At 38.1% G+C, this 26395-nt stretch overlaps 1 protein-coding gene across 3 annotated transcripts; it reads left to right on the forward strand.

Annotated features, from left to right (window-relative positions):
- Positions 1 to 506: 506 nt before the first annotated feature.
- LOC115624644 (phospholipase D2) lies at positions 507 to 25854 on the forward strand. Of its 3 annotated transcripts, none has more exons than XM_030519418.1 (10): positions 8235 to 8328; positions 9404 to 9704; positions 18434 to 19004; positions 19067 to 19562; positions 20390 to 21166; positions 21981 to 23308; positions 23371 to 23496; positions 24692 to 25029; positions 25095 to 25339; positions 25407 to 25854. In XM_030519418.1, the coding sequence occupies exons 2-10, from the start codon at positions 9569 to 9571 to the stop codon at positions 25506 to 25508; spliced, it is 4119 nt and encodes a 1372-aa protein (XP_030375278.1). In that variant the 5' UTR covers positions 8235 to 8328; positions 9404 to 9568; the 3' UTR covers positions 25509 to 25854. The 3 variants fall into 3 exon arrangements, with proteins under 3 accessions (XP_030375279.1, XP_030375278.1, XP_030375276.1); XM_030519416.1 differs by having other exon boundaries at positions 8318 to 8426; XM_030519419.1 differs by lacking the exons at positions 8235 to 8328; positions 9404 to 9704 and adding an exon at positions 507 to 1104.
- The last annotated feature ends 541 nt before the right edge of the window (positions 25855 to 26395 follow it).

Raw genomic sequence — 26395 nt, forward strand, 5'->3', positions numbered from 1 at the left:
GTAAGTACTTTTAAAATATTTTGATTTCTACAAAAAAAGTGTTCCTGAGTACAGACGGACGGACCATTTTTTGATTAGAAAAGGTCCAATTGGAATCACTGTGACACTCAGCCGCTCGATCATTGCCAACTCTGTATGTGCTTTCTGCATATTCAAAAAAAAAACTTAATGCTTGCTCTCTCTCCGTCCCCATCTCTCTCAATTGCAAAATGCTGTGTCTGTGTGAAAGCTTTTATTAAAGCATTTCGCGCACAGCTACTATAACCAATATTTTATGTACTGGTGTTTTGATTAATTAAATCAGTGAAAAACCCCGATTCCATATGGGTTTTGCTAATTAAAGTCCGTAAGTTTTTAATATAACACATATGTATGTACAACTGCTCCGTGCCTTCGCTCTTGCTCTCGCTCTCGCTCTCCGGCTCTTTTGTCTTTTGACGCTTCCATTCCGTTTGCCAGCGTGCCGTTGGTGGCGCCAATTCAGCAGTTTCAGTTACGAATGTGCTCTAGCCGGTGGCGGCTGCGCTCCTCTGTGCTCTATTCAGAAAACTGTTCTTAAGAAAGCCTCTCTGGTGTCCAGTAAATTTAACAACCGCGTGTATCTCTTACGGTCGGCTTTGTGTCTATGTGTGGGATTGTGTGTAACCCTAAGAAAATATTGAACTGTTTTTTTTTATATTTGTATTAATTCGTGCTTATTTTGCGCTTTCTGTCAGACGCCTCAATTAATGTGGTGTCGATATATTGCTCAGAGATATGTACATACATAGGAGCATAAATTGATCCGCAAACTGTGAAAGTATCTCCGCGGCAGTGGTTGTGCGTGCCATATATATGTATATATATGTATGTATGTATGTGCACACATAATATATACATAACTCCTCAGTGCGTGAATCATAAAAGAAGTCGGTTGCTATTGCACATGCATACATATATCTAAAAACATATTCCCCAACATTTGTGTGTATATACATATGTATGTATGTCACACCTTCATACATATGTACATATGTAGAAGGAGAAGCCGGATCTACATCAACAAGTGGCAGTAATAATAAAAATCTTTACGCTCAACTATTGGGACTTTGTGTGGCATTTTACGTAAGAAAACCTTTTAGTTACTATTCATGAACAGTCGTATATACTTGTACATATGTATGTATATCTTTCTAAAGCGAGAGTCACTTCAATAGTTTTATAATCGCATATCACAGATAGGTTATCACATTTAATAAAAAAACACACGATTAAAGGTAATATATATAGTATGTACATATATTCCGAAATAAAATTCATAAATAAAATACAGCTTAAATATTGTCAGATGATGGCAACTACGAACTGTTATTGGACGAGCGAGTTATAATACACTGTATAACCACATCATGACATAGGAAGTAATAGGTTGATTAGGTTCGAAAACGTTTTTTCTATTCTATATTCTATAACCAAACCTCGCATTTGGCTCGATCAATTACGATAAGATCGTATGAATAATCATAATATAATGAGGTCTTAAGAAGCTTTGTCAGTAATTTTTGTTCTACTTGTATAGTGTACTGCGACTCATACTCGAACTGGAGATCTACAAGTATATAAATTGATAAATTTCAAGTAAAATGAAAAATAACCATTCGAATTAACCGCAGCTTACAACGACATATTTATTTACTGTTGGATATTATATTTTCTAAAAGAAATTATTCAAACTACTGATTTGAACTACATATGTATGTATACATACTTGTGTATATGTAACTATATAGTATATGCACATATTATAACTTCTATAGATAGAAAATTGTGAAACTCGAAAACTACGATATTAGAGGCCTGCTTGTATTATTAAATATCAATTACAATACAAATATGAATATATTTTGTGTCATGAGTTTGCTGTTTTCGATTTTAAAATTCGATAAATACAATTTTTCAAGCTTTGTGCTGATGTTCCCATACATAGGTTAAACAATACCTATATTACGTAAACTGGAAATAGCGGTTTAATTCTATTTCTTTCGAATATTTCTGAATTCATTTACTTACATCTAGTAGTAGGTATAGATGTTCAGATATAACAAATATAACTTTGAAAGAAGTGAGCAGCAGAGGGGGTCAGTCATCGTTCAATTTTTTAAAGAACCAGTTCGTCACATGTCAGTTCTCGAGTACCTTCCTCATGTGTCCCTCTTCTAGAACCAGAGACAGCAGAGCCACATCTTACCCTTTATTATTCAATGCCATTCAAACTGTTATGCATTTAATTTTAAAGTAATATACTCGAATATTTTATTTTTTGCAGCAAATTTATATATGAAAACAAGATGTTATTCGTTTCATAAATGGCTATTATTTGTTAATCAAAAATGAAGCTTTAAATGCGTCGGAGGATTATCAAACTATGAATGGTGGAAAGGTGGAGGTATTGTAATGCGTCTATTTACCAGATAGGGGAAGCATTAGCATGATATTGCCTTACCTATATCCAAACCGATATCACTACTTAGTCTGTGATGACAAAAAAAGACAGAGTTCGATAGTTCAACATTTTACGTAACATACAGAACGTAGTTATTAAATATTAATGGCTTTCCAGCCCGATTTGCATATCCAATGACACCAAGTTACAAAACAACAATATGGGTTGCCAACGGCCATGACAGTGATGAAATGTTTATACAATTAATAGGGGCTCTACTACATTATTTATCTTATCTAACCTTTAGCCAATCGGGCTTTGTTTGTATTATTATTGAAACACACCGAATGTTTCTCCAAAGTGCGAAATGTGCGACTTATGACTGTGATTTCTATTACAAATCTAGCGATAAAAGTACGCTAGAATAGGGAGCGCCTTACCTTACCTAGCCGTACATTCAAGTGCCCTATTTATATTTCAATGGAATTTGAATACTCATATGCTAGTGGATTTTAGACTTCCAGTCATCGATAGTCTGCGCTTTTAGTCCGCAAGGGCCTCAAATAAGTGCCAAAAACGTGAAGAACCGATTGGGCTTGATTTCAATCCATTTTGTACTGAATATCTTTAAGTATATTTCGTTTTTGAGTGCTCTGGGATGTATGGGGCCAGCAATTTTGATCTGATTTATCGAAGTGTGTAATACTATATAAAAAAAAAACACAATAAATGGCTTTCTAATTAAAACAAAAATAAACAAGTAAAAAAGCTAAAGTTGGGTGTCCCGACTTTGAAATACTCTGTACATATGTTTACAATAATTATAGAAAATAAAAAAAAAAAAGAAAAAAAAATTGGATCGATTTTACCTCTCTCGGTATTCGAACTCAGTTTTGTGTGAGTGTATGTATGCCTATGCGCATCTATTCGTGCCTGTGTAAGCATTTTCGCAGTCAACCAATCAGCAACATCAACAACAGCCGCGGGCAGCGCTTGAGCAGCGCTGCATCAGCAAATATATTTATGGCTATAACTTCTTGGTTAATCGGTCTATCATAGTGAAACTTGGCATACGGACACATAATTACTAACTGGGGGATATTTGCAAAATTTTAGTTCGAAATTCCAAGAATTACGGGAGTTAGAGAAAATCGCATTTGCGGTGGAGAGGGGGGGTGGGAGGGGAATTCCAAAATATACATTTTCTGCGTATTCACACAAGGCATCTTGGACTAAAATTTGGTGTGCCTAGGTCTTATAGTCTCCGAGATATAGGCGATTATACGAATGGAAAATCGGGAAAACCCCCATAGGGGGGAAGTGGGGGGAAAATCAAAAAAATAAAACAAACTCGTATAGCGTACACACATAAGGCATCTTCGTGCAAAATTTGGTGTCTCTAGCTTTTATAGTCTCTGAGATCTAGGTGAGCATACGGACGGACGGACGGACGGACGGGCAGACGGACAGACGGACAGACAGACAGGGCTAAATCGACTCGTCTTATCATGCTGATCAAGAATATATATACTTTGTGGGGTCTACCACGCCTCCTTCTGCCTGTTACATTTTTCAGCTCGCGAAAACCTAATATACTCTTGTACATTTCATGTACAGAGTATAAAAACACAATAAATGGCTTTCTAATTAAAACAAAAATAAAAAACACACATACGAGATTTCATCCTTGAATACTATTTATATAAGTTTTAGGAGTAGACCAAAAGTTTGACAATTTGATATTATAATCAGGGTTCTTACAGAACGATCTATTATTTAGATTTCGAATATTTAAAAATAAAATCTTTTCTCATGTATCCAACTATTGACGTCTCTTGTTATTGGTCTTAGTGCGAAAATAGTTGGACTCACCAAGCTTAGATTGTTTACAATTTTTTAAGAACCCCACCGTTATCCACCTTAAACCTTCGGTTTTATAAGCTTTACTGAAAAGTGTGTTTTGGGAGTGCAGGTTGTAGAATAGAGGATGGTTTGTGTGGAATCTGTTATGATGTAGACGGTTTTTGAAGAACGGTTTTGTGTATAAATATATTGGAATATCTTTCTACACTGAGAATGTTGTTACTATACCGGATGTTTTAGCCTCCTTTATGGTTCGTGGATGCTAACCATGGATGAGCAAATACAAATTGAAAAGAAGAAATACTTTCTGATAAAACATTAGTTTTGCACCCATAACTATGGCGGGATATTGGATTTGCACAAACATGATATAAATTTTTTATATCACTGCAAAACTTGGGAGGAGTAGCTAAATGAGCATGCAGGACCACTGTTAAAATATATTTTAAAAGGCTCTTCTGAATTCTAATATGGATTGGCATTTATTGTCCATATACTTGGAAAAGCTGAATAAACTTTTGTGTTTCTTTAAAGTTTTCCTAATTTCTTTACATACATATTGAAGCGTTCACTTAAATTGTTCAACACTGTGTAAACGCTTCCGAAATCACTTTGTAACCAGAAATTGCGATAATGTCTGAAGAAAAAGTATCCATCATTCTGAGAAATTTATGACTTTTTGACTTAGATTACAGAGAATATTGCTTTTATGGAGCAACTTTTGTAGAACCTTTATCCAAGTAATTGACTTGATGGTGGGTTTTAAAAGTGCATGAATCTGGATTGACTTGTTCGTAAACTGGTCTTGAATTGTTGATCATTGAACGCATTTGAATGCATTAATTAAAGCCAGCTACGTGACACTGACGTAATCCCCTGCTATAGAATAATGCACAAGTTCATATGCAACTGTCTTCTATTAAGCTAGACGAGTACTCTCGGACTTGGTTGGGTGTGTCCGCCACGTTCTAATCTAAATTACATAAGCGAGGTGGTAATTGATAGTTTTTTTATTGCTCTTTATGACATTCTCTAGATATTATGACGAAACTTGTGCTTATCTAATCGTAACATAATTTGTTTTTCGCACTTCACAACTCCGACTGATTAAATCTGAATAATGAGTTGTGATGACTACAATCATTCAAAGATAAAACCGCCTTGATTAGATGGAGATATGTACATACTTGTATTGCGGAACAGTTTGTTGTTCGCGCCGAAACGAAAATGCACAGCAGTTCCAATAATAAACTACCTCTCTCTCTTTATTTACCGAAATATTATTTTCCTATAACATGGCACTCGAAGCTATTTGAATACATTTATTTCAAGTTGAGACTGCAAATGGGACTTTATCAAATGGGAAACGTGACCACAGCGAAAGCTTCCGTGAAATTTCTTCATAATTTCACGAACATTCGCAAACAATTCGTTATTTGGCAAACATTTAAAACACGTCGAAAAAAATCAACAAAAAGATCGACATCATTATGTTGAATATATATAAAACAAATTAAAAGTAGGCCAAATATTTATTACAAATAAAATATTAATGAAGCTTGAATACAAATAAAACGGGTTTTACAGAAATATTATATAAGATGGTGAATTCTTTTCAGTCCCTTGATTTTTAGTAATTAATGAGAACGCAAAAAAAAAACTATTTTATTTAATTTATAATTCAATATAATTCATAATTCTATTCCTTCCACAAAAGAAAAGCAATCTCGCGTGATCGTGGAAGGCAAAAAAAGTAGTAGAATTGCACGAATTTGAAAACAAAATGATGATTGTGTGCACAACACCTAAAATGTAAGCAGAGTGGTTTCAGATATAGAATGTTGTACATACATATATCATATAAGCACCAGACGAGCGGGCTTGCTGACGGGCTCCTAAGAGAACTGGTCCCTCCGTGACTTCCGAAGCATCAAGCGTCGATCATTAGAGGCAATAGAAATCGCTCTCTCAATAAGTATAGTGTGTGCTTGTCTTTGGTGGATTTTTTTGTTGCTGAGCGGATTGTAAGAGAGACCCTGAGAGTCCATTGGCCCCATGCAGCCCTCTAATAATCGCTTTCTTTAAATACCTCGACCTTTAACCAGTAAAGAACTTTTCAATGCTATTCAAAAAACAAAAATAAAATTTCTTGACTTTGCCATTTCAAAAATCCATTGAAAACATTTCGGAAGAGTGGGTCTCTTCCGTCTCAGGTTTAGGTAGAGCTTCAATCGTATATTTGAATTTATTAAAAGGAAATAATTATTTATAATATCAGACATTCCTTCAAATACTTGTGCTCCTCGCAACTAAATGGAAATATTGTCAGAAAGTCTGGCCGTAGGGTTGCAAAACCCATCGTACGGCGTAATACAGAAAACTTATGGCATTTCTGCGAAATGAAAAAGTTCCGTATACATACACTACATTAAAAATGTGGGAGATTACCGGGTCGTTTCCACATTTCCACCCGACCTTATTTTAAAACTAGTAATAATAATCATAGTGCATTTAAGCAAAACTTGTTTATAATTTTAAAAACGTGCTAACGTGGATGCTTGGTCTTATTTGTGAATTTTTGAATACATAATTTAATCTAAGTTGACCAATTTGAATTGAATTAGTTTGTTTCATAGAAATAAAAATAAACATGTATTTTTAAGGGTTTCACGGTTGCTTGAAGTCAAAATTAAGAAACATGCATCCACATATTCTCTCCATAAGAAGCCGGTAGTCTTTTAGGACTTTTTAGCTATATTTCTTCCTTTTCCTATGTTGGCAAATTCACATCTGTTTTTGTTACTAAGTAAAAACGTTATAAAAGTTGCACAAATATTCGTTATTTATAGTATGTATATAATCGTATTGAACATACTCATGAAAACAAAAATAGTTGTGCTCTTATGAATTCGATGAAAATTAAAAAATTATGATCTATTTTGATATAAAAGAACCTGAATAATAAAATGAAATGATTTCAAATTAACAGAAACGCCTATTTCAAATTACATTATCAGTTTTTTTTGGTATACTATAGTAGTAATATTAGAATTAGACTTCATATATTTTTATTGGAAGAATCGCTTATCCCGAATCCGAGCCGAAAAATACTTTAGACTACTACTATGTACATACTTTGATATTAAAAATACTATAGTCGTATGACCAAAAATTTGTGTTTTCAGAAATTGTATTGATTGTAATTGTATTAACATTATACTCATGACAAACTTAATCAATTCGACAAATTTGTGTAGAATTTACATAATTACCCGCCTTACCATACCTAAGGAACGACTCAAAGAAACTCGGTGTACATGTTATTTGCATTTGTGACTCAACATGACCTATAAGTAGCTCAAAGAACGGTGGATAGCTTTGGTTCATGAAGTCATTCTCATCGTCACCCCAACTGGTTTTACCCAAAAGAGCACGCACTTCTTCCTCCGACGACTTGACAATACTGTCAGCCTCCAATAAGAAAAACTTGTTTTAGACGGCCTTGTGTCAACACAGCAAGCGGTCTTGTTGAGCACGTATCCATTTTATTGTTTAATTATGAGCAGTTATTGAAGTTGTGACAACCGGTATATCGAACATAAAAGTTTAAATGCCATACCCTGTGACAAACTGAAAAGCTGCTGCATCAGCTGTTTATTTTGTTATAAACAGCTGTCTGCAATTTTTTTTTATTTGCTGAAGCGGCCAACGATTAACGACTCCCAAACTACAGTCGCTTTTTACTCTCTTCGTTCTCTCTCTCTCTCTCGCATAAACACTATGAGGTACTCTTATAAGTAAGCGCTGGCATGGTTTGGCCCTCGGGAGAGCGCCAAAAAGCTGTTTGCGCACACGCGCTTTCTTAACCGTTTTCAACCGCTTCGCTTGTGCGCCTCAAGCTTTGCGCAAAGTTTGCAACTTTAGTTACTATTATTAAGCAAAGTGGCGGCGACGTTAACGCAACGCTTGTACGCCTCGTGGACTGTGTGGTCGGAGTCGTCGTTGTCGGTGTCGGTGTCGGTACCGTCGGGTCGTTGGTGGAGGTGTGTGTGTGTGTGTGTGTGTTGTGTTTGAGTGAAGTGTAGAAGTATCTTCATTTCTGTGCGCTGCCTTCGTTCTTGTTGTCGCTCGTTTTGCACAGGTATACCAGCAACAACAACAACGACAAGAACAATAGCAATAATGTTAACGTCGTGGCATTTTTCAACTGTGCCGTACACACAATTACTTGAGAAAATCCCCAAACAAGAACGCGGTACTGTTTTCTTCTTATGCGGCTTTTTATTTATTGCACTGTGCACTTAATATTTAATTCTGTAACTTCCGTTAATTGGCGAAGCTGTCGAAACTAAACAAGAATTTATCATATATGTACATATGAACGTGTTTATTTCACCGAATCTGCCAGACAAGTCAACAATCTACGCACATATACATATATGCATCTAGATACATATGTGCATACTATACGATATATGCTTGTATTGTATTTTAAAATTTGCATCTGTAAGATACGCCGCCAAAGAAGAGCAAGAAGAGAGGCAGAACTGTGTGTGTTCAATTTTCAATTTTTCTGTGTAAAAATATGTAAAGCGCTAAACAATAACAACAAGCAATTATATATTTTCGTTGTTTTGGTTGTTAGGCAATTTAAAAGTGTTGTTCGTGTTTTGTTTTGTTTTGCTTGCTGTTTTGTTGCCAAAAATCTGATTGCGCCAATTTACACGAGCTGGAAAAAGTGCATAAAACAACAATGATTGCAGACGAACTAATAAAATAGTGAAGAAACATAAACAAAATATTTTTTATTAAAATTGTGTGTGTGTGTGTGTTCAAAAGCGAAAACATATGCCAACAATGAAATCCAAAATTTAAAAGTTCTCTTTACATATTTAATTGTTTGCCAACAAGTTAAAAAACTACAAACTGATGCATTTATAACAAACATCAAATAATACTTTTAGCGAAATGTAAATAATTAATATGCGTAATAACACTATGTATTATAAATAGATAACTGACCCATTTAGAGGCGATCAGTGCGAGTCGTTGACTTCATTAATTAGCGCCTATAATTCAATATTTATAATTTGGCTATTGTTATTGTTTTTCAATTAGCAACAATGGCACAACAATAAGTAGCAACTGCTTACTTGCCACAAACTATTGATGCAAAAGCAAAATGTGTTGCGGCCTAACCAACCAAAAAATCACATGCCAAAAATATACCTTTAAGCCCAAAACACAACACAGCAGATAAAAATCGAAAGAGGTGATCCGGCAATGGCCAAACCCAATCCCAAGTCCAAAAGTGATGGCGACATCTTCGGAGAGGATTCAGCGGCAGTTCCAACGGGCTTGCATCTGCAACAGGTGCGCCGTCATCGACGCAGCATCTCACAGCTGATGGCCAGCATGGGTAAAGTGTTTTCTAAACAAACATACTATACTACTTATTAGTTAGTACATACATATACGAATACATGTGTTGGTGTGCCGGGAGCTGGTCGGCCTGTCTGCTTGGCATCATTAGTCGGTGGAAGTGGAGGCCCGTGCTCCAACGTACTCGCACATCTGCTGAAGTCATGGCGTGTATTTTTAAAACTCTTTGTCATGACACGCTCTCCCACTCGCACACACGTACACACACACGTACACACACGCACTGGGACACACTGAACGAGAAGTTCACAAAAAGTTAACCATGTTGCTCTACGCTTTGGACCAGTTTTTGCAATCTCGGCTATTCGTTAACGCTTCATTTTCCCCCTTTGTTTTATTTTTATTTGACCGGTTTGGCTTGCTTGTGAAAGTGAAAAAGAATTTCGTCGAAAATGTGAGGAAATATTCATTTGCAGTGGGTGTGGGAACTGGGAAATGGTCGGACTTCATATAAAATTTATTTTAAAAGTGGTCTTTAAATATTTATTAATATCTATAGTACATACCTGGCCAATAACAAAATATTCTTTTGAATAACTAAATAAAGAATTTTTTAAATCAAGCTAACATTATTCAATAAATACCGAAGCATCTACATATATCAATAGCCAAGTATGTGTGAAATAAACTACAATTAGCAAACAAATCTGTGGTATTTTATACACAACTGTGAAGTTAAAAAAATAAAAAAAATTCACTAAGCTTGCGACAAATTAGTTTCACACGCTTCTTGAACTCATAATTCAATTCGGAAATTATGCCACTCTTTAAACCGAAGTCTAATTTAATTTAAAAAACGAAACTATTAAACTCTTAAGTCCGCATCGATATACTAAATCATCACACGATTCTCGAAGGATTCTCTTTTCAACTATGCCATGTAAAACCATTTTATTATATACAGGAAACGATCGTCAGCTTCTCACATTTTCAAAAGAAAACCTGCCTTTTCTTCTTATAAGTATACTGATCAGATGTTTGAATTTTCATTGTTTAATTCATTTTGGTATTTGGTATAACTATTTGGTATAACTAATTTTCGCATAAGCTTATCGCATTTTTAAAGCAAAGTCCACCATGACCGAAAAATTAAAACTTAAAAAAACAGTTTTTCTTTAGATGTAATATTAAAGAGACATGTTCAAATTTAATTAAATTAAAGAGTTCAAAGCTCTACCCAAATAGTTATTTTTATTTTGATTTTTAAAAGTGTGTCACGTCACGTCAGATTGCAAATAATTTCCTTGCACGCATTTTTTTAATTTTCAATTTACGTTCAGTTGCGTCTTATTCAGGTGGAATCTTCAAATAGAAGTCAATTTATTTAAATATATTTTTTTTACATTTTTTTTTACTTACTTTACTTTTGGCGTTTCTTTTCAAAGCTTACATGGGAAGGAGCACAAGTTATATAGCCATAGCTTTTGACGTCTCATTGATTGGCCAGATATTGCGTGGAATTCCTATAACTTTTTACTTTAAAACTGCAGATAATTAACGTCCGTGGGATTTAAATATGTTGTGTGCAATTTGTTCTCGGCCTCTTTGATGTTGGGAGTTGTTTAGACCGTCTATACCTTGTTGAATCGTTAGAAACTAATCATTTAACCTGTCCTATTCTGTTGTATTATATTTTGTTTTGTGAAAACAAATTTTTTATGTAAATACATACATTTATCCCACAGTCTCTTTAATTGTTCTGATAACGTACCTACTATGTACTATATATTACACATTTTGGAAATATGGGCTTGTTAATAGAATTTAATCTTCGCCTCTTCACTGGAAGTGCTGCTGTCTAAATAAAGAAAAATTAGACCCATTTCCAGTACCACCTCAGCTTTATTAATTACCGCTACTTCTCTGCAAAAATTCAAAATTTGAGTTACACTTCTGCGCTTATTCTTTTAAGTGGCTTTATTATAGTATTCGAGTGCCAACTCTATTAAAAATATCATCGAATAACATTGGTATGCTATGATTAGTCAGGCATTCCAATGTAGCAATATTGGAATACTGTGTCTTGTTATTCAAATTGAGGTTAATCTAAATGAAGAACTAGATTTTCATCTAAAGACCCATTAATACGAAGCTTTAAAAGATAATTTTTGAGATCTCTGCTTTTGCTTGTCCCAAATGACTTATAAAGGGAAAAATAAATATTATTTAATATCAAAAATGTACATAAATGAATCAATTGCATAAATGAAATAATTCAGTTGTTTGTTGAAAAGTTTCCACAATGCATTACTTTTTATTTGTATTTAAATATTTAATAGTCGACCAACTACGCGATTTATTCAAACTTGGATTTTAAGCAACTCTTATTTATAAGCCAAGTAACGGTGCCATTATTAAAAGCCCCGGTACGAAATGTACTTGGGAATTCAAAACACGCTATATGCATTTTCTTGAATGATTTACACGCAATGCAACAGGAAGTTTCGATTTCTTTGGCAACATGTGTAGGCCACGCAATATCGAGACAATTGAATGGGTTTAAAGACCTTTCCGATGTGCTAACTGTTCTCGTAAGCAGAGGAGGGCAGGGAGGGAGTGTCAATAAAGCCGCAAAACAAAACCAACAGAAACTGCGGTCTGTGTTTGCGCAATTCAGCTGTAAAGAAAATATAGGTACGAGTATATATAGTATATGTATTCAGTATTATATATGTTTTCGTTCCCCGATCCAGGAAAGACAACCCGCGCTCCCCACATGAAAGCAACAGAACAGAACATTTTTATTTTTGTATTATCGGTGAGTGTTGCCTGCACTTTGATTGAGTCACGGCCAAAATTAAAGAACATTGTACCCGACATTGTTTTGGAGGGCAAATGTGGAAACTGAAACTTACTTACTGAAACGTACTTAGGTGGAAACTGTACAGGGCGTGTGTGTTAACCCCTGGTCGCCGATAAAAGCTGCTCATTAAGTTTCGTTCTTCTTACTTTTTTATGCTATACTCGAAATATTAATATTATTTAAATACAAGTTAAAGTTTTGACAATGCATTACTTGTTATTTGTATTTAAATGCTTAATATTGACTGAAACTCGTACTTAGGTGGAAAGTGTACAGGGCGTATGTGTTAACCCCTGAATGCTGCTCATTAAGTTTCATTCTTCTTACTTTTTTTTGTTATACTCAAAAAATAAATATTATTTCAATACAAGTTAAAGTTTTGACAATGCAATACTTGTATTTAAATGTTTAATAATGTTTTGGAGGGCAAATGTGGAACCCTAAACTCACACTTAGCTGGAAAGTATACAGCATACGTGTGTGTTAACCCCTGGTCGCCGATAAATGTTGCTCATTACGTTTCTTTCTTCTTACTTTTTTGGCTATACTCGAACATTACTTTTTGTCGTCATTAACCGCTGGCTTTTACAGCGTTCATTACTTTTGCCTATTATTAAGTTTTATTTTATCAAATATTATCGTCGCTAATTGTTTGCTTTTCATTGTCGTCAAAGTTGTTGTTTTTGTAGTTATAATTGTGCCATTGTGTTTCCAACTGATAGCTATACGTGTCGACTTGCCGCAGTCTACGATTCAAGTATTTTGTTATCGCTCGCTGGCCGCCCAAAACTGTGTTTGGGCGTAAATGTATGTATGTGTGTGTGTGTGTGCGTGTGTGTGTGGGTAAGTAATTTATGCCTCGTTTATTAAGGCCCTATAACTGGAACATTTGGGCACTGTTTGTGTTTTCGAATATGCGAATAAATATTGCAAATATTTATGCCTCTGCCGTAAAAGTAAAAGCGAATTTCAAAGGTTCGCTGGCAAGCTCAAGACTTTAATAACAAAATAATCATCTACATTTGTTCTTGTTTGGATTCCAACATAAGTGGTTAAAATATAAAATATATTTCTTATTAATTTACACATTTTTTGGAGGCTACAAGTTTCGAAGTGTTTATTTGTAAGTGTTTCTGAGCATTCTTCAACTAAAATAAAATTTATTGCACCGACTGTTTCTATACTAGCTCTATAGCTCGTAGTGTTTTGGAAGGACACGTCTGCATCGCTTTCCCAAGGTACCGAATGGTAGACGGGTACCATGAAATCGTTTAGCTTTGTGCCAAATAAAACGGCGGCGTGGCAGACGCCACAAATTACTCAATCAGCTTGAAAAGCTTTGTCTGTCGAATACAAGTTCCTGTACGAGTACGAGTAGTTTCAAAAAATGTTAAATATATAATTTAACAAGTCAAATTTGAGCAAAAGAAACCAACCAATGCTTCGAGGATAATTCTAAAGTAACAGCATCCTGTTCAGGAATAGAATTTTCAGCTATTTGGATCAAATGAAGATGTTTAAGGTAGTATTCTCATGGATTCCATTATCCAAATTCCATATTCCAAATTGCAGCTTTCAAACGAAAAACCAATCATCAAAATCGGATGACTCAGTCGAAAATATAAAATATATTTAAAAATACAGACGAATTGAATTGACCTCCTCCTTTTTTGAAGTCGGAAAAAATAAACTTGAAACACATTTCTAGTCGTAATGCTTATCACGGGACAGAGTTCATGAGTGGTATACGCGACGAGCATGAGGTCTACCAAAATTCGTGATAATCAAAGATGCAGTCGCACTTCGCGTGCCTGAAATTATCACAAATTAATCAAAATCTTCGGTGAAATTTGCGAAAATTGGATAAAGTAACTCCAAATTAACAATTCATAGATTTTTAAGCCAATTTGTGATGGATCACCTGCTGAACGCTCTGACTTATGATTGTGATTAGTAACAATTTTATTTTGAGGCCTTGGCCTTCAACCCAATGCAACACGAATTGCAACAATAATGTCGTTCCCCCCGGGCGGACTTCAAGCAAACATTTTTGTAAATGCCATCTGACCTGCCTCCATACAAGTATAGTGATAATGTGTTGTCTGCCCTACTTGTTGTCTGAGTATTCATAATGAACTTGAACTGGGAAATATTGGGTTTAGGCAAAATATAGTACAAACCCGTATGTCTGGGGGCTGTGCCATAGCCTCGTTTTTCTTTGTCAATATTTGTGAGGACGAAGAGAGCGCGCAGCACGTGAATTTTATTTGATAGCAGCTCATGTAATGCTAGGCATCATATGACTAATGGGGGTTTGTTTCGCTCGAGTCGCATTTTACTTGTATGAGTGAGGGGGACTTACGAAACACTTGTGATAAGGTTTCGTGTGCAAATAATAATAAAAAGTAAAGAAAAACAGCGTTATCATTCGTTGTTTGCCGTAAGAATATATATCGCTAAGCCGCAGTGCCTAATGCGTACTGCTGTTCCCGTTTGGCGCCCAACGTGGGGCCGTTAATGAAAAATGAAGGCAAGCAGCACACCTATGATTTATCAGCTACAGCATTTTTATTATCGGTCACTAATTCACAATAAAACATGATTAGCTGCATAGGGTGTCATTAGAATAAAAGTACACTGTGCACATTTTCATATATTCCCAACTCTTATCTGAGCATTATTATCTCTAATATGAGGACTGTCTGCCAAACTCGTAATACGAGTAGATTACAGCAACTCACAGTAGTCAGTGTCCCACATGGGGTATCACGTAGCTGTCGTACATAAATCATTATTAAGTCAAGCATTTTGATTAGCAGCCAATAACAGGTGTATCTCCATCGGCTCCATGCCCATCGATATCTGCACATACTATACTCGTATGCAAAATGCGAAATGTCATTTCGCCCATAACTTATGGCGGCATCGGCTTTGTCATATCACCAGGCCCAGCAACGACTATTTGTTCGTGATTTGGTATAATTTTTATTGCCGCAACGATAAGAGAAGAACGACTACGCCCGTGCGCTAAAAATACGCTGGTGAATAACATAAATAAACATCGTGAATTGCTCGAATATTAAAGAGCATGGTATGCGAGTTTGGACTAAAGACAAATAAATTAAATAATAAATATATTAATAATATAATAAATTCAGGCAACTGGGTCTCAAGAACCAAATCCTTAGGTCAATTTTTCCACTACTTTTTCTTTGATTCGAGGCCATATCTTGCAATCAGTGTCATTGTTACTTACTTACCATAAGCAAGCATCTTCTGAATGAAATAATTTGTTGTTTTTTGAATATATTGCACCCCGATTGCATATTAAGAATTTTGTTGTCAATGGTCGTGCCTCAAAAATAATTAAAACGTGTCTTCCAATGGAAAAAGATTGTACGGACACAGTAGGACTTATATGGTATGTAGATCGAAACAGGTCTGGTGCAGACGGAATTGAAAGAAAACAAGAAATGGTCAATAATGGAAATAAATGATTCTATTTCGAAACAGTCAAAATTCAGAATTGGATTTGACAAGCAAATGGGTTTTCCCTAACAATTTCCTTTTCAATCTTTCGTTGAGAGTTATTAGCAAAAGCCACGCTGATCGGTGGGGTACTTTCGAAAGTATGGCTTCTCCCAACCAAAAAGTTTCCGAAACAATCATTCGCGTGTAGTTTTTCCTGACTACTACTTTTTTTCATCAAAAACTGTACCCAATTATATATGTTTTTTAAAGTTATAAGTTTCTTATCCGAAAATGTCATAAATGTCAGAAAGAGTATACGTATATTCATAATCTGCACGAAGAGACGAATCGATTTAGTTATGTTCGTCTGTCTGGATGAACGCCTGGATTTCGGAAACGGCCGATCCCACATTGACCAAACATGGCATGTATGCTCTTCTTACATCTAGACAGCACGAGTTTATTTTATTTTTTTGGTTCATCGAGACAGACGGATTAAGAATATATACAAGTATGTACACATTTCCTTCTCCCTTTTACATACGCTGCACAAACCCTTTGTGTTCCGACTCTGTACTACAGAGTATAAAAATGCTCGTACAAATTATAATATATATCGTTATGATACTTTAGGAGTAGGTCGAAAGCAGAAACCCTCGAAAGTTACGATACAGAAGCGTTGTTTTATGAATGGGAACCAGTCGTATCTGAAATCCAGGCAGAAAGATGGATGCGTCTGGTTACGCCTATAAGGAATACAAGTATACAAACTTTGTGGGGTCGGAGACTCCTAAATTTAAGCTGAAATTTGATTGAACCGATTACCGATTTCAGGTCGCATTGCGATTTAATATTTGTATGAGTTTATAGTAAATTGTTCAAAGAATAATGAAATGCAAGTAGTCTGAATATCAATAAGTTAATCTTTTGCACCTACCGTTATCAGTAAGCAAACAAATCGGTTGAATGGCAAAAAGGTGTACTAAGTATGTACAACTCGTACGTAGTATGTATTGGCTACTTACAGCACACACTCGTATGTGTGTACATATGGTATGTACTCGTGTATGTACACACACACAAGTGCATTTTTCAGTCGGCAATTTTCGTAATTAATGCTACTCCAGTGGTTGGTTGGCCGCTTCGAGTCACTGAACAGTCAAACAAATATTGATAACGGCTGACAGTATTCTGCGAAGTAGGTCTTAGTTCGGTCTAGAGGTGCCACTGAATGCTGAATGATAAAAAAATAGAAGAGGGCTTAAAGAAGAAACGAGTTAAAGTCGAATGCCCTGTACCCTTGTAACTACCCCTTATTATAAGCTATGCTTTGTTGTTCCGAGACATTTCTATGCCAGCTATATGATATAGATCACCGATTTTGATAATAATTCAGTTATGAAGAGGCACTATAATTTAAAGAACAAATTGTTAGTACTACCTATGTAGGTAGTATATCGTAATAAGCAAACAAATTGTTGGCAAAAAGCTAGATTAGATCATTCTTAAGGCAGATTTATGACATACAAGTAATTACCTGATTTTGTATAAGCATGAGGCAATATACACAACCAAGTATCTTCTTAAGATGGGGGATAAGAAAAAGTGCAGGACAGAACTGAAATAAAAAAACAATTTGGAATAAATAAATCAACCCCAAATTTGCTCAAGAGTTCTTTATAAACAAACTAGACTTAGGTACTAAGCTTGATTTTTCGGCCGATCCTTCCTATGACAGCCATATAAAATAATGGTGATATACAAGTATGTACATATATTGTTTAGGAAAAATTTGCATATGCACAGCAAATAGGGCTAGCCCCATAAGTTAAAAGAATTCGCATTGTGAAGTCGACCACACATTCTGTATTATGGCGCACTATATCTCCTTAAAATGGAACTGAGTTCGATTTGTTAAAGTTTCTATGTGTTATTATTAATTTTTTTATTTTTATTTAACCCCTCCTAGTCTGCATACCAAGTTCGGTGCTCCTATTTATTATGGTTCAAAATGTTTCGGTGCTCATACAGACAAACAGCCGATTCGATTCGTCTCGCCATGCTGAATATATACTATGATATAATAAAAAAGCGCTGAGTGTAAAAATATTTTGATTTAGAGATACCTTTATCCAAGTTTAAGCTCGTTGTGTACTTTATGTAAGTACCACCGACTATAAGAAGCTAGAGGCGCGCTGCTTTTATTTGATTATTGTTCCAGCTGTTAGAAGCTAGTAGTTAGCTACCAGTGACTGGTTATTTCGCTTGGTACCAGTAGCTAAAAATTCCTTTACTGTACCCATTTCATTTTCATGTGCGATTGTAAATTTCCCCAATTGCGGGTTGAATCTTCAACAATTCACGACTTGGAGGAATATTTAATCAAATTATCAGGAAAATGCTTAACTCTCATATTTTTTTATCCTTCCCAGATGAGTTTACGACGCATGAAGCCTACTTGCCGACAAACTATCGCGGCTATATAAATCGTGGCTATGACGACGTAGACAATTACTTTTTCTATGCGCCGTTCGAAGATATGGCGGCTAATAGCAATGGTGCGGCTTTACCGCCCTATACTGCCAATGAGAATACGGAGGATGAGGATGATGTGTTCGAGGATTGCACAGACGATGCCGTAACGGACACTGACAACAATGTCCTGCAAGGTCGCTGTCTGCCTGAGTTTCAGTTCTCGTTGGTGGACTCGGAATATGATGAGACGCTGGCGTTTCCCGATTCCGTGACCATACTTTCCAATGTTGGCGACAAGCCAGTGCTGGTCGAGCGCAAGGATACCGACGATGATGACGAGGACTACGACGACGAAAACAGTGTGGCGTTGCGACACAAGGAGATACCCTTCGGGAGTATCTATGGACCCAGTGTTAAGTTTAATTCTTTTCAACGCAAAGTCTTCATACCGGGCCGCGAGATCCATGTCCGGATCGAGCCGAATCTTGTGGAACGCAGCGTGACGACGCACTTGCTGAACCCGAATTTGTGAGCACGACATCGCCCGTCCGTTGCATCCATAGTTATCTAATTTTGCTCTAATTATTCAGGTACACCATTGAACTGACTCACGGTCCCTTTAAGTGGACCATCAAGCGTCGCTACAAGCACTTCAGCTCGCTGCACCAACAGCTCAGCTTCTTCCGCACGTCCCTGAACATTCCCTTCCCCATGCGCAGCCACAAGGAGAAACGTGCCACCCTGAAAGTGGCCGCCAGTCAGATGGCCGATGAGAGCACTTTGAAGGACTTGCCCGCGCACACCAAAGCAAAGCATACCAGCACCCCAACCAGCAACCAGCACAACAACAATAGCAATGCGCCAGCCTCAGCCATCAGTCCTAGTCATAGTTCCATAATGTCCGGGCTAGCCCCCCGGCGTAGTCAGCAGAGAAAGCGCAAGAAAAAGAAACGGAAATTGCCGAGATTTCCAAATCGACCGGAAAGCTTGGTTACCTTAGAGAACATGCCTGTGCGTATCAAGCAGCTGGAGGACTATCTGTACAATCTACTCAACATCAGTCTATACAGATATCATCACGAGACGGTGCGTACTCAAACAAATAAATAAAAAGAGAAAAAGAAATTCTTGAAATGCAGCTACAAAACTAGACTTGGTCAGAGATAAGACACACACAGCCTTTTCCATTCCCGAATCAGAAACTGAGTCAATTTCCCGAATTCGTTTTAGTAGCATTGTGTGAGAGAATCTCGTTCCGCGTATCGCATATAGATACTGAAATTCCTATTGAAAAATTTATTCGGACCGACCTCGATACAAGTAGATGGTATTGGCTTCCTGAGCCCAAAATATTCCATACTTCCGCACTTCAAGGCATTCTCAATTATATCTAAGCCTGTCTGATGAGGTTGATTAAAGCGAAAATTACATTCTAAGCATTTTTAGCAGATTATATTTATCCCAAAATTCCATATTTTAAGTTTAAAAAAAAAATCAATTCAAATAACAATCAAATACAAGAGTCCAACTCTTTCTGTGGATAAAGCGAACTTAAGTTTTCCAGCTAGCCACTTTTCCTTCCTCTTTAATACGGGAAGCACACATAAGAAGATGAGTGATAAAGATGAGATTGAAATGTTAAAAGATGATTGATTAATCGACAAGAAGAACCCTTTGTGCTTGGTTGAGACACAAATCTGTAATATAAAGCATAAAAATATAATAAGTTAATAACTCTAACAACGTTTTAGTAATTTATTTGTTTACTATTTTGCATTAGATTAGTAATAATGATTTGTTTCAGTTGCTTAACATATTAAACTATTAAAGTACAGTTTAATAAAGGTTTAAGATTTAAAAAAAAAGTGAATGTGTCTTCGACTGCATTTAGTAATGAACTCTATGCTTCGCAGCTTAACTTTGTGGAGGTCTCCAATGTGTCCTTTGTCTCGGGGCTCGGCATGAAGGGAAAGGAAGGCGCCATACTTAAGCGGACGGGCTCCACACGGCCCGGGCAGGCGGGCTGCAACTTCTTCGGCTGTTTCCAGCGGAACTGCTGCGTCCGCTGCAACTACTTCTGTTCGGACGTGGTTTGCGGCACTTGGCGCAACCGGTGGTTCTTCGTCAAGGAGACGTGCTTCGGCTATGTGCGACCTACGGACGGCAGCATACGAGCGGTCATCCTGTTCGATCAGGGCTTCGACGTCTCCACGGGCATCTACCAGACGGGCATGCGCAAAGGCCTGCAGGTGCTAACCAACAATCGCCACATTATACTCAAGTGCTGGACGCGGCGTAAGTGCAAGGAGTGGATGCAGTACCTGAAGCATACGGCGCAGACATATTCCCGGGACTTCACGTGCCCCAACCCCCACTTGTCGTATGCGCCAGTGCGGGCCAACACGCAGGCGTCCTGGTATGTTGACGGAGCGCCCTATATGGCGGCTGTGGCGGATGCGCTGGAGGCAGCCACCGAGGAGATTTACATTGCCGATTGGTGGCTGAGTCCCGAAATATACATGAAACGGCCGGCATTGGACGGCGACTATTGGCGGCTGGACAAGATTCTATTGCGCAAGGCAGAGATCGGAGTGCGAATCTTCGTGCTGCTCTACAAAGAAGTCGAGATGGCGCTGGGCATCAACAGTTATTACAGCAAGTCCACCCTGGCCAAGCATGAGAACATCAAGGTAAGAGGTCGATTGGCATTTCGGAGTCTAGAAAATACGCTTATTTATCCCAAGAGATATGCCGAGAAACTAGAAGCACTTTAGTAAGAGATTTACAAAGCAAAGGATAATGAATATTAAATGGAATCAATTTAATTAAATTTTGATTAAATGATGTATAACATATTTCAGCGCTTCAAGTGCTTTCTTCTTGTTCTTAACCACAAAATAGCAGTGCTTGGATTAGCTAGAAAATACAATTTAGGTACTCTTACCAATTTTATTCTCAAAATTTGCAGAACAAATCGTATATCCGCATATCACGATTATAATATTTCTTCAATCGAAACCAATTACTTACTTTGTAAATTAAGATAACGCTATCAATATATGGATGATAATTATTTTAAGACTGGAAAGATTTCTCCAAAATATTAGGGTCCGAATGCGGGACTCTCTGAATTTTGTGATCAGAAAGTTGACTTTCTTTTTACACATTGCTGTGTTAATTTTTTCCATGAAAATCTCTTTTTTCCATCAAACTACTCCTCCTTATCTGTGTACATAGCCTTAGAACAAGTATTCAAAATTAACGATGCGTTTCGTTCTTTATAGTACCATCCCTATAGCACCGTATTGGTTCCGATATCGCAAAAAACAAACAAATTATTTTTTGGGGTCTAGAGAGGGACTGGAGCTGATCTAAAAATATTAAGTACGACTGTCATTTAAATAACAAATTTATTTCGGGGAGCTCAAGCGTATTTCATTGCCCGACTATATAGCTTTTTAAATGCCTTAACCTCATTAACATTCGCCATTTAATATTCTTTAGGTCATGCGGCATCCGGATCATGCGCGAGCCGGAATTTTGCTATGGGCTCATCACGAGAAGATTGTGGTCATTGATCAGACATATGCCTTTATAGGCGGCTTGGATCTGTGCTATGGACGCTGGGATGATCAGCATCATCGACTGACCGATCTGGGAAGCATTTCGACAGCCTCCGCATCTGGGAGTACGCGGCGCGGACAGAGCGGCTATTTCAGCAAGGATGACGTGGACTCGGCCTTTGGATCGCGCAAGTCCTCTCGGAATGCGAACTACGAGATGGCGTCCAAGGAGCCGCCGCAGAAAGAGGATTCGCTTAGTGGGGTGGAGTTGCGAACTTTGAAGCCAGGGGACAAGCTACTGATACCTGAAATGCTCTCGACCGAATCGACCCAGGACAGTGATGCGCTGGAGGGCATGAAGCTCAACACGCCCGAAATGGAGCGCAAAAATATGCTGGATCGGCTCAAGGACAATGCGATGAAGGGCGCCCGTCTCGGCAAGGACTTTGTGCAACGCCTGACCATGAACGAGACGATGCCGGAAGAGAAGCCCGATGACATAGTATACAGCATAGATACAACTACAGAGACTAGGGATATTCCCGATGGACCGGCCAGCAGTAGCTTACTCGCGAAAGTGAGCTCCAACACCAACAGCAACAACACCAACAGCAACAACGCCAGCAGCAACGACAGCAGCACCAACAACAGCAACAGCAGCAGCAACAACAACAGCAACAACACCAACACAACCAGCTGCTCTGCACAGCTGTTCAGTGATTTTTATGGACAGGCCAAGTACTGGTTCGGCAAGGACTACTCCAACTTCATACTGAAAGACTGGATGAACCTCAATGCGCCGTTTGTGGACATCATCGATCGCACGACCACGCCCCGCATGCCCTGGCACGACGTGGGCGTTTGTGTGGTGGGAGCGGCGGCGAGGGATGTGGCCCGCCACTTCATACAGCGCTGGAACGCCATCAAGCTGGAGAAACTGCGCGACAACACACGCTTCCCGTACCTCATGCCCAAGAGCTATCACCAGATACGTCTGCATACACAGCTCCAGCAGCGCCGCCAGCAGCGCGTCACGTGCCAGCTGCTGCGCAGCGTCTCCTCCTGGAGCTGCGGCTTCATCGAGCAGGATCTGGTGGAGCAGAGCATCCATGATGCCTACATCGAGACCATAACAAAGGCCCAGCATTACATCTACATTGAGAACCAGTTCTTCATCACATTGCAGTTGGGCGTGTCCGGTACGCTGGGCGGAAACGTGCGAAACCAAATCGGCGAGACGCTCTTCAAGCGCATAGTCCGGGCCCACAAGTAAGCGATCTACAAACAATTCCTTCAATTCCCATGACTCCATACAATAATACCATTCACAGGGAGCGAAAGAACTTCCGCGTCTATGTGATCATGCCATTACTGCCCGGCTTCGAGGGCGATGTGGGCGGCAGCACAGGGAATGCGGTACGCGCGATCACACATTGGAATTATGCGTCCATTTCGAGGTGAGTTGTCAATAGACTCGATATTTGAATAAGAGGTGTTTGTAGCAATCAGGAGGAAGAATCGTCAGCTTTATAGGTGTATCTACTTGTATGTGTGTGTCTGTAGTTCTTCATTTTGTTACTTCTACTTTTCCTACAGGATGCATTAATGTTAAATTGTAAGAAATACTTTCTGAAGAAAGCTAAGATGTGCGGATATATAGTATTATGAAGTGTATTTAGGACCGCTGTAGACCAAGATAACTTTTAAAATCGTTCTATGATCATATCAATTAAAATTATCAAGCAACTAAGACTAAATTTTCATACTTTAGGATACTGGTGGGAGTAAATCATGGAAGAAGATTAAAAACTTGAATCACAGTTTCATTTTTTTCCTTAAATTCAGCTTCTTCTTTATTTCAAGATAGTGATTGCGGATCAGAAAAGACTCTGTTTATACCCTGTACCAGAAGGGTGCAGAAGGAGACAATGCGAATCGCTGTAGACTTGTTCGTCTGTCCGTCTGTATGAACGCCGATAACTTTTGAACCATAACAGCTAGGTACACGAAACTTGGAATGTACACTTGTCCTATCTACTTATCCAAGTACACCACATATAGCCATTTATATTTTATAGGACGGGTGGGATCGGTGGGCGAATCAAAGAATAACTCGTGTGTTAATGAAGACATTTTAATAAGATTTGACTTGAAAGGAGTCTCATCATATGCCGACCTTTCATCATACATACATATAACCGAATATACCCCGCTTTAAAAAACGTTGATCCTCGCCTGTAGACGCCCGGGACAATTCATGGAATATTTATTTGGTACAGCCTATCTAAGCACATCACGACCGATATCGAATGATGGACTATGTCGCAAAGAGAATCTTCTCTTTTCACCGACAGGGTATTCACGAGAGAGACACTTCTAATCATGCACCTGCTTTACTTTTCCATCCATTTAGCCAGTTCTGCTATTAAACTATGTAGTATTGTTTCACATTTTTGGACAGTGCGACAATTATACACTTTAAATAGAATGGTTATCCATTAATTAGAACAAGTATTGCGTGCAGTATCGGAAATAGGCTTGACTAAAATATACTTAAACCTTGATGCGAATTCGCCGACGCTGCAATATATACATAGTGGGAACGATTATTCAAGAACTTCCCAATTTGTTGTTCTCTTCCTCTTTCCTCAGAGGGCGAACGTCCATTCTGACGCGTCTACAGGAGGCGGGAATTACGCAGCCGCAGAAATACATTTCATTCCACAGTCTACGCAATCATTCCTATTTGAACAACACGCCGATTACGGAGCTCATCTATGTGCATTCCAAGCTGCTCATTGCCGACGATCGAGTGGTTATATGCGGCTCAGCCAATATAAACGATCGGTCGATGATCGGGAAGCGCGACTCGGAAATAGCGGCCATATTTATAGATGAGGAGTACGAGAATGGACGCATGAATGGCAAGGATTATCCAAGTGGCATATTTGCAGGACGCTTGCGCAAATTTCTGTTCAGGGAGCACCTGGGTAAGGCTCCTCCAGAGAATGTCCCATAAAGAGGTGGACTCACTAATGCGCTTGCTTGCTTGTAGGGTTGCTCGAGTCGGATGGATCGGCGCGAACTGATTTGGATATAACCGATCCCGTGTGCGATCAATTTTGGCATGACACCTGGCGTCGGATTTCCACGCGCAACACAGAAATCTACGACGAGGTGTTCAAATGTATACCCACAGATTTCGTAAAAACGTTTGCTAGCCTGCGCAAGTACCAGGAGGAGCCACCGCTAGCGAAATCGGATCCTGAGTTGGCAGCCAAGCGGGTGATCGAAATTCAGGTGCATTGGAGGTGTTTTCAGATGGTATCAGCATATGATAGTTATTTCTATATTGTCCATTCAACAGGGCTACCTCGTCAACTTACCCCTGGAGTTTCTAAACAAGGAGACGCTCACGCCACCCGGGACCAGTAAAGAAGGCCTCATACCTACCTCTGTGTGGACATAGTCTGCTATTTTCAAAACTAATAGGTTTAATAGAGCTCCCACCAAAAGCGCTCTGTGTTCAAATTCTCGACTCTGAGTCAAGGAGAACGGTACAGGAACATGCGCCCCCGACTAGTTTCCAAGTCATGAATTGTACATAGAAACATACACGTACATACATAAGTATATAAGCTGAAAATGTGTTGCCTTACTTTTAGTTAATTTATTTTTATGGTATGTCAATGTCCCTATTAGCATTAGAATCATTGTTGTTTCCTGTAATGTTTAAATCAGTATTTTAGACGAATTGAAGAGCAATTTTTTACAAGCAAATAAACTGATCGAAAGTTCGAGAAAAGACATTCTGAGTGCGCCTGCAAATTTGTATCTACGATTTGGGAATTCCCCGACTGACCACAACCGATACATGGATTTGGGAACAAAATGTGTAAGCGAGTTGAATGGGAACAGTTTGAATGCATAAGCTGTGTGCCACAATACACAAGTTCGTGCTCGCACTTGAAAGCTCGTTGCTACGGAATTGCTCGAACTGATCCCACGTGGTTTGAAACTCCACTGAACCATTTAAGTGGAAGGCCGACCGAATTAAGGGCTACAAATGTAGGAAAGGAAATGGATTCCATATTCATATGTATGTACACCTAATTCTGTTTTTGCACGGTAGATTGGTCCCAGAAAAAGTCGTGCTAAAAATAACCGTGTAAAAAAAGACATTGATCATATACAAAATGAATTGTGCTAAATGGAATAAAGCCGTGTAACCATATACACCTAATTCTGTTTTTGCACGGTAGATTGGTTCCAGAAACAACCATGTAAAAGAAGATATCGATCATTTGCAGAAATTGGTGATTGGCTCCTTATCTATAAAGAAATATATATGCAATT

This window comes from Scaptodrosophila lebanonensis, unplaced genomic scaffold (assembly GCF_003285725.1).
Source record: "Scaptodrosophila lebanonensis strain 11010-0011.00,11010-0021.00 unplaced genomic scaffold, SlebRS2 tig00000061-arrow-pilon, whole genome shotgun sequence".
Lineage (NCBI taxonomy): Eukaryota > Metazoa > Arthropoda > Insecta > Diptera > Drosophilidae > Scaptodrosophila > Scaptodrosophila lebanonensis.

Bases quoted from the DNA above. Each gene is read 5' to 3' on its own strand.
- LOC115624644 (XM_030519418.1), top strand. From the start codon at position 9,569: ATGGCCAAACCCAATCCCAAGTCCAAAAGTGATGGCGACATCTTCGGA. The intron at 9,705-18,433 runs GTAAAGTGTTTT...TATCCTTCCCAG, and splicing joins ACAGCTGATGGCCAGCATGG to ATGAGTTTACGACGCATGAA. The intron at 25,030-25,094 runs GTAAGGCTCCTC...GCTTGCTTGTAG, and splicing joins TCTGTTCAGGGAGCACCTGG to GGTTGCTCGAGTCGGATGGA.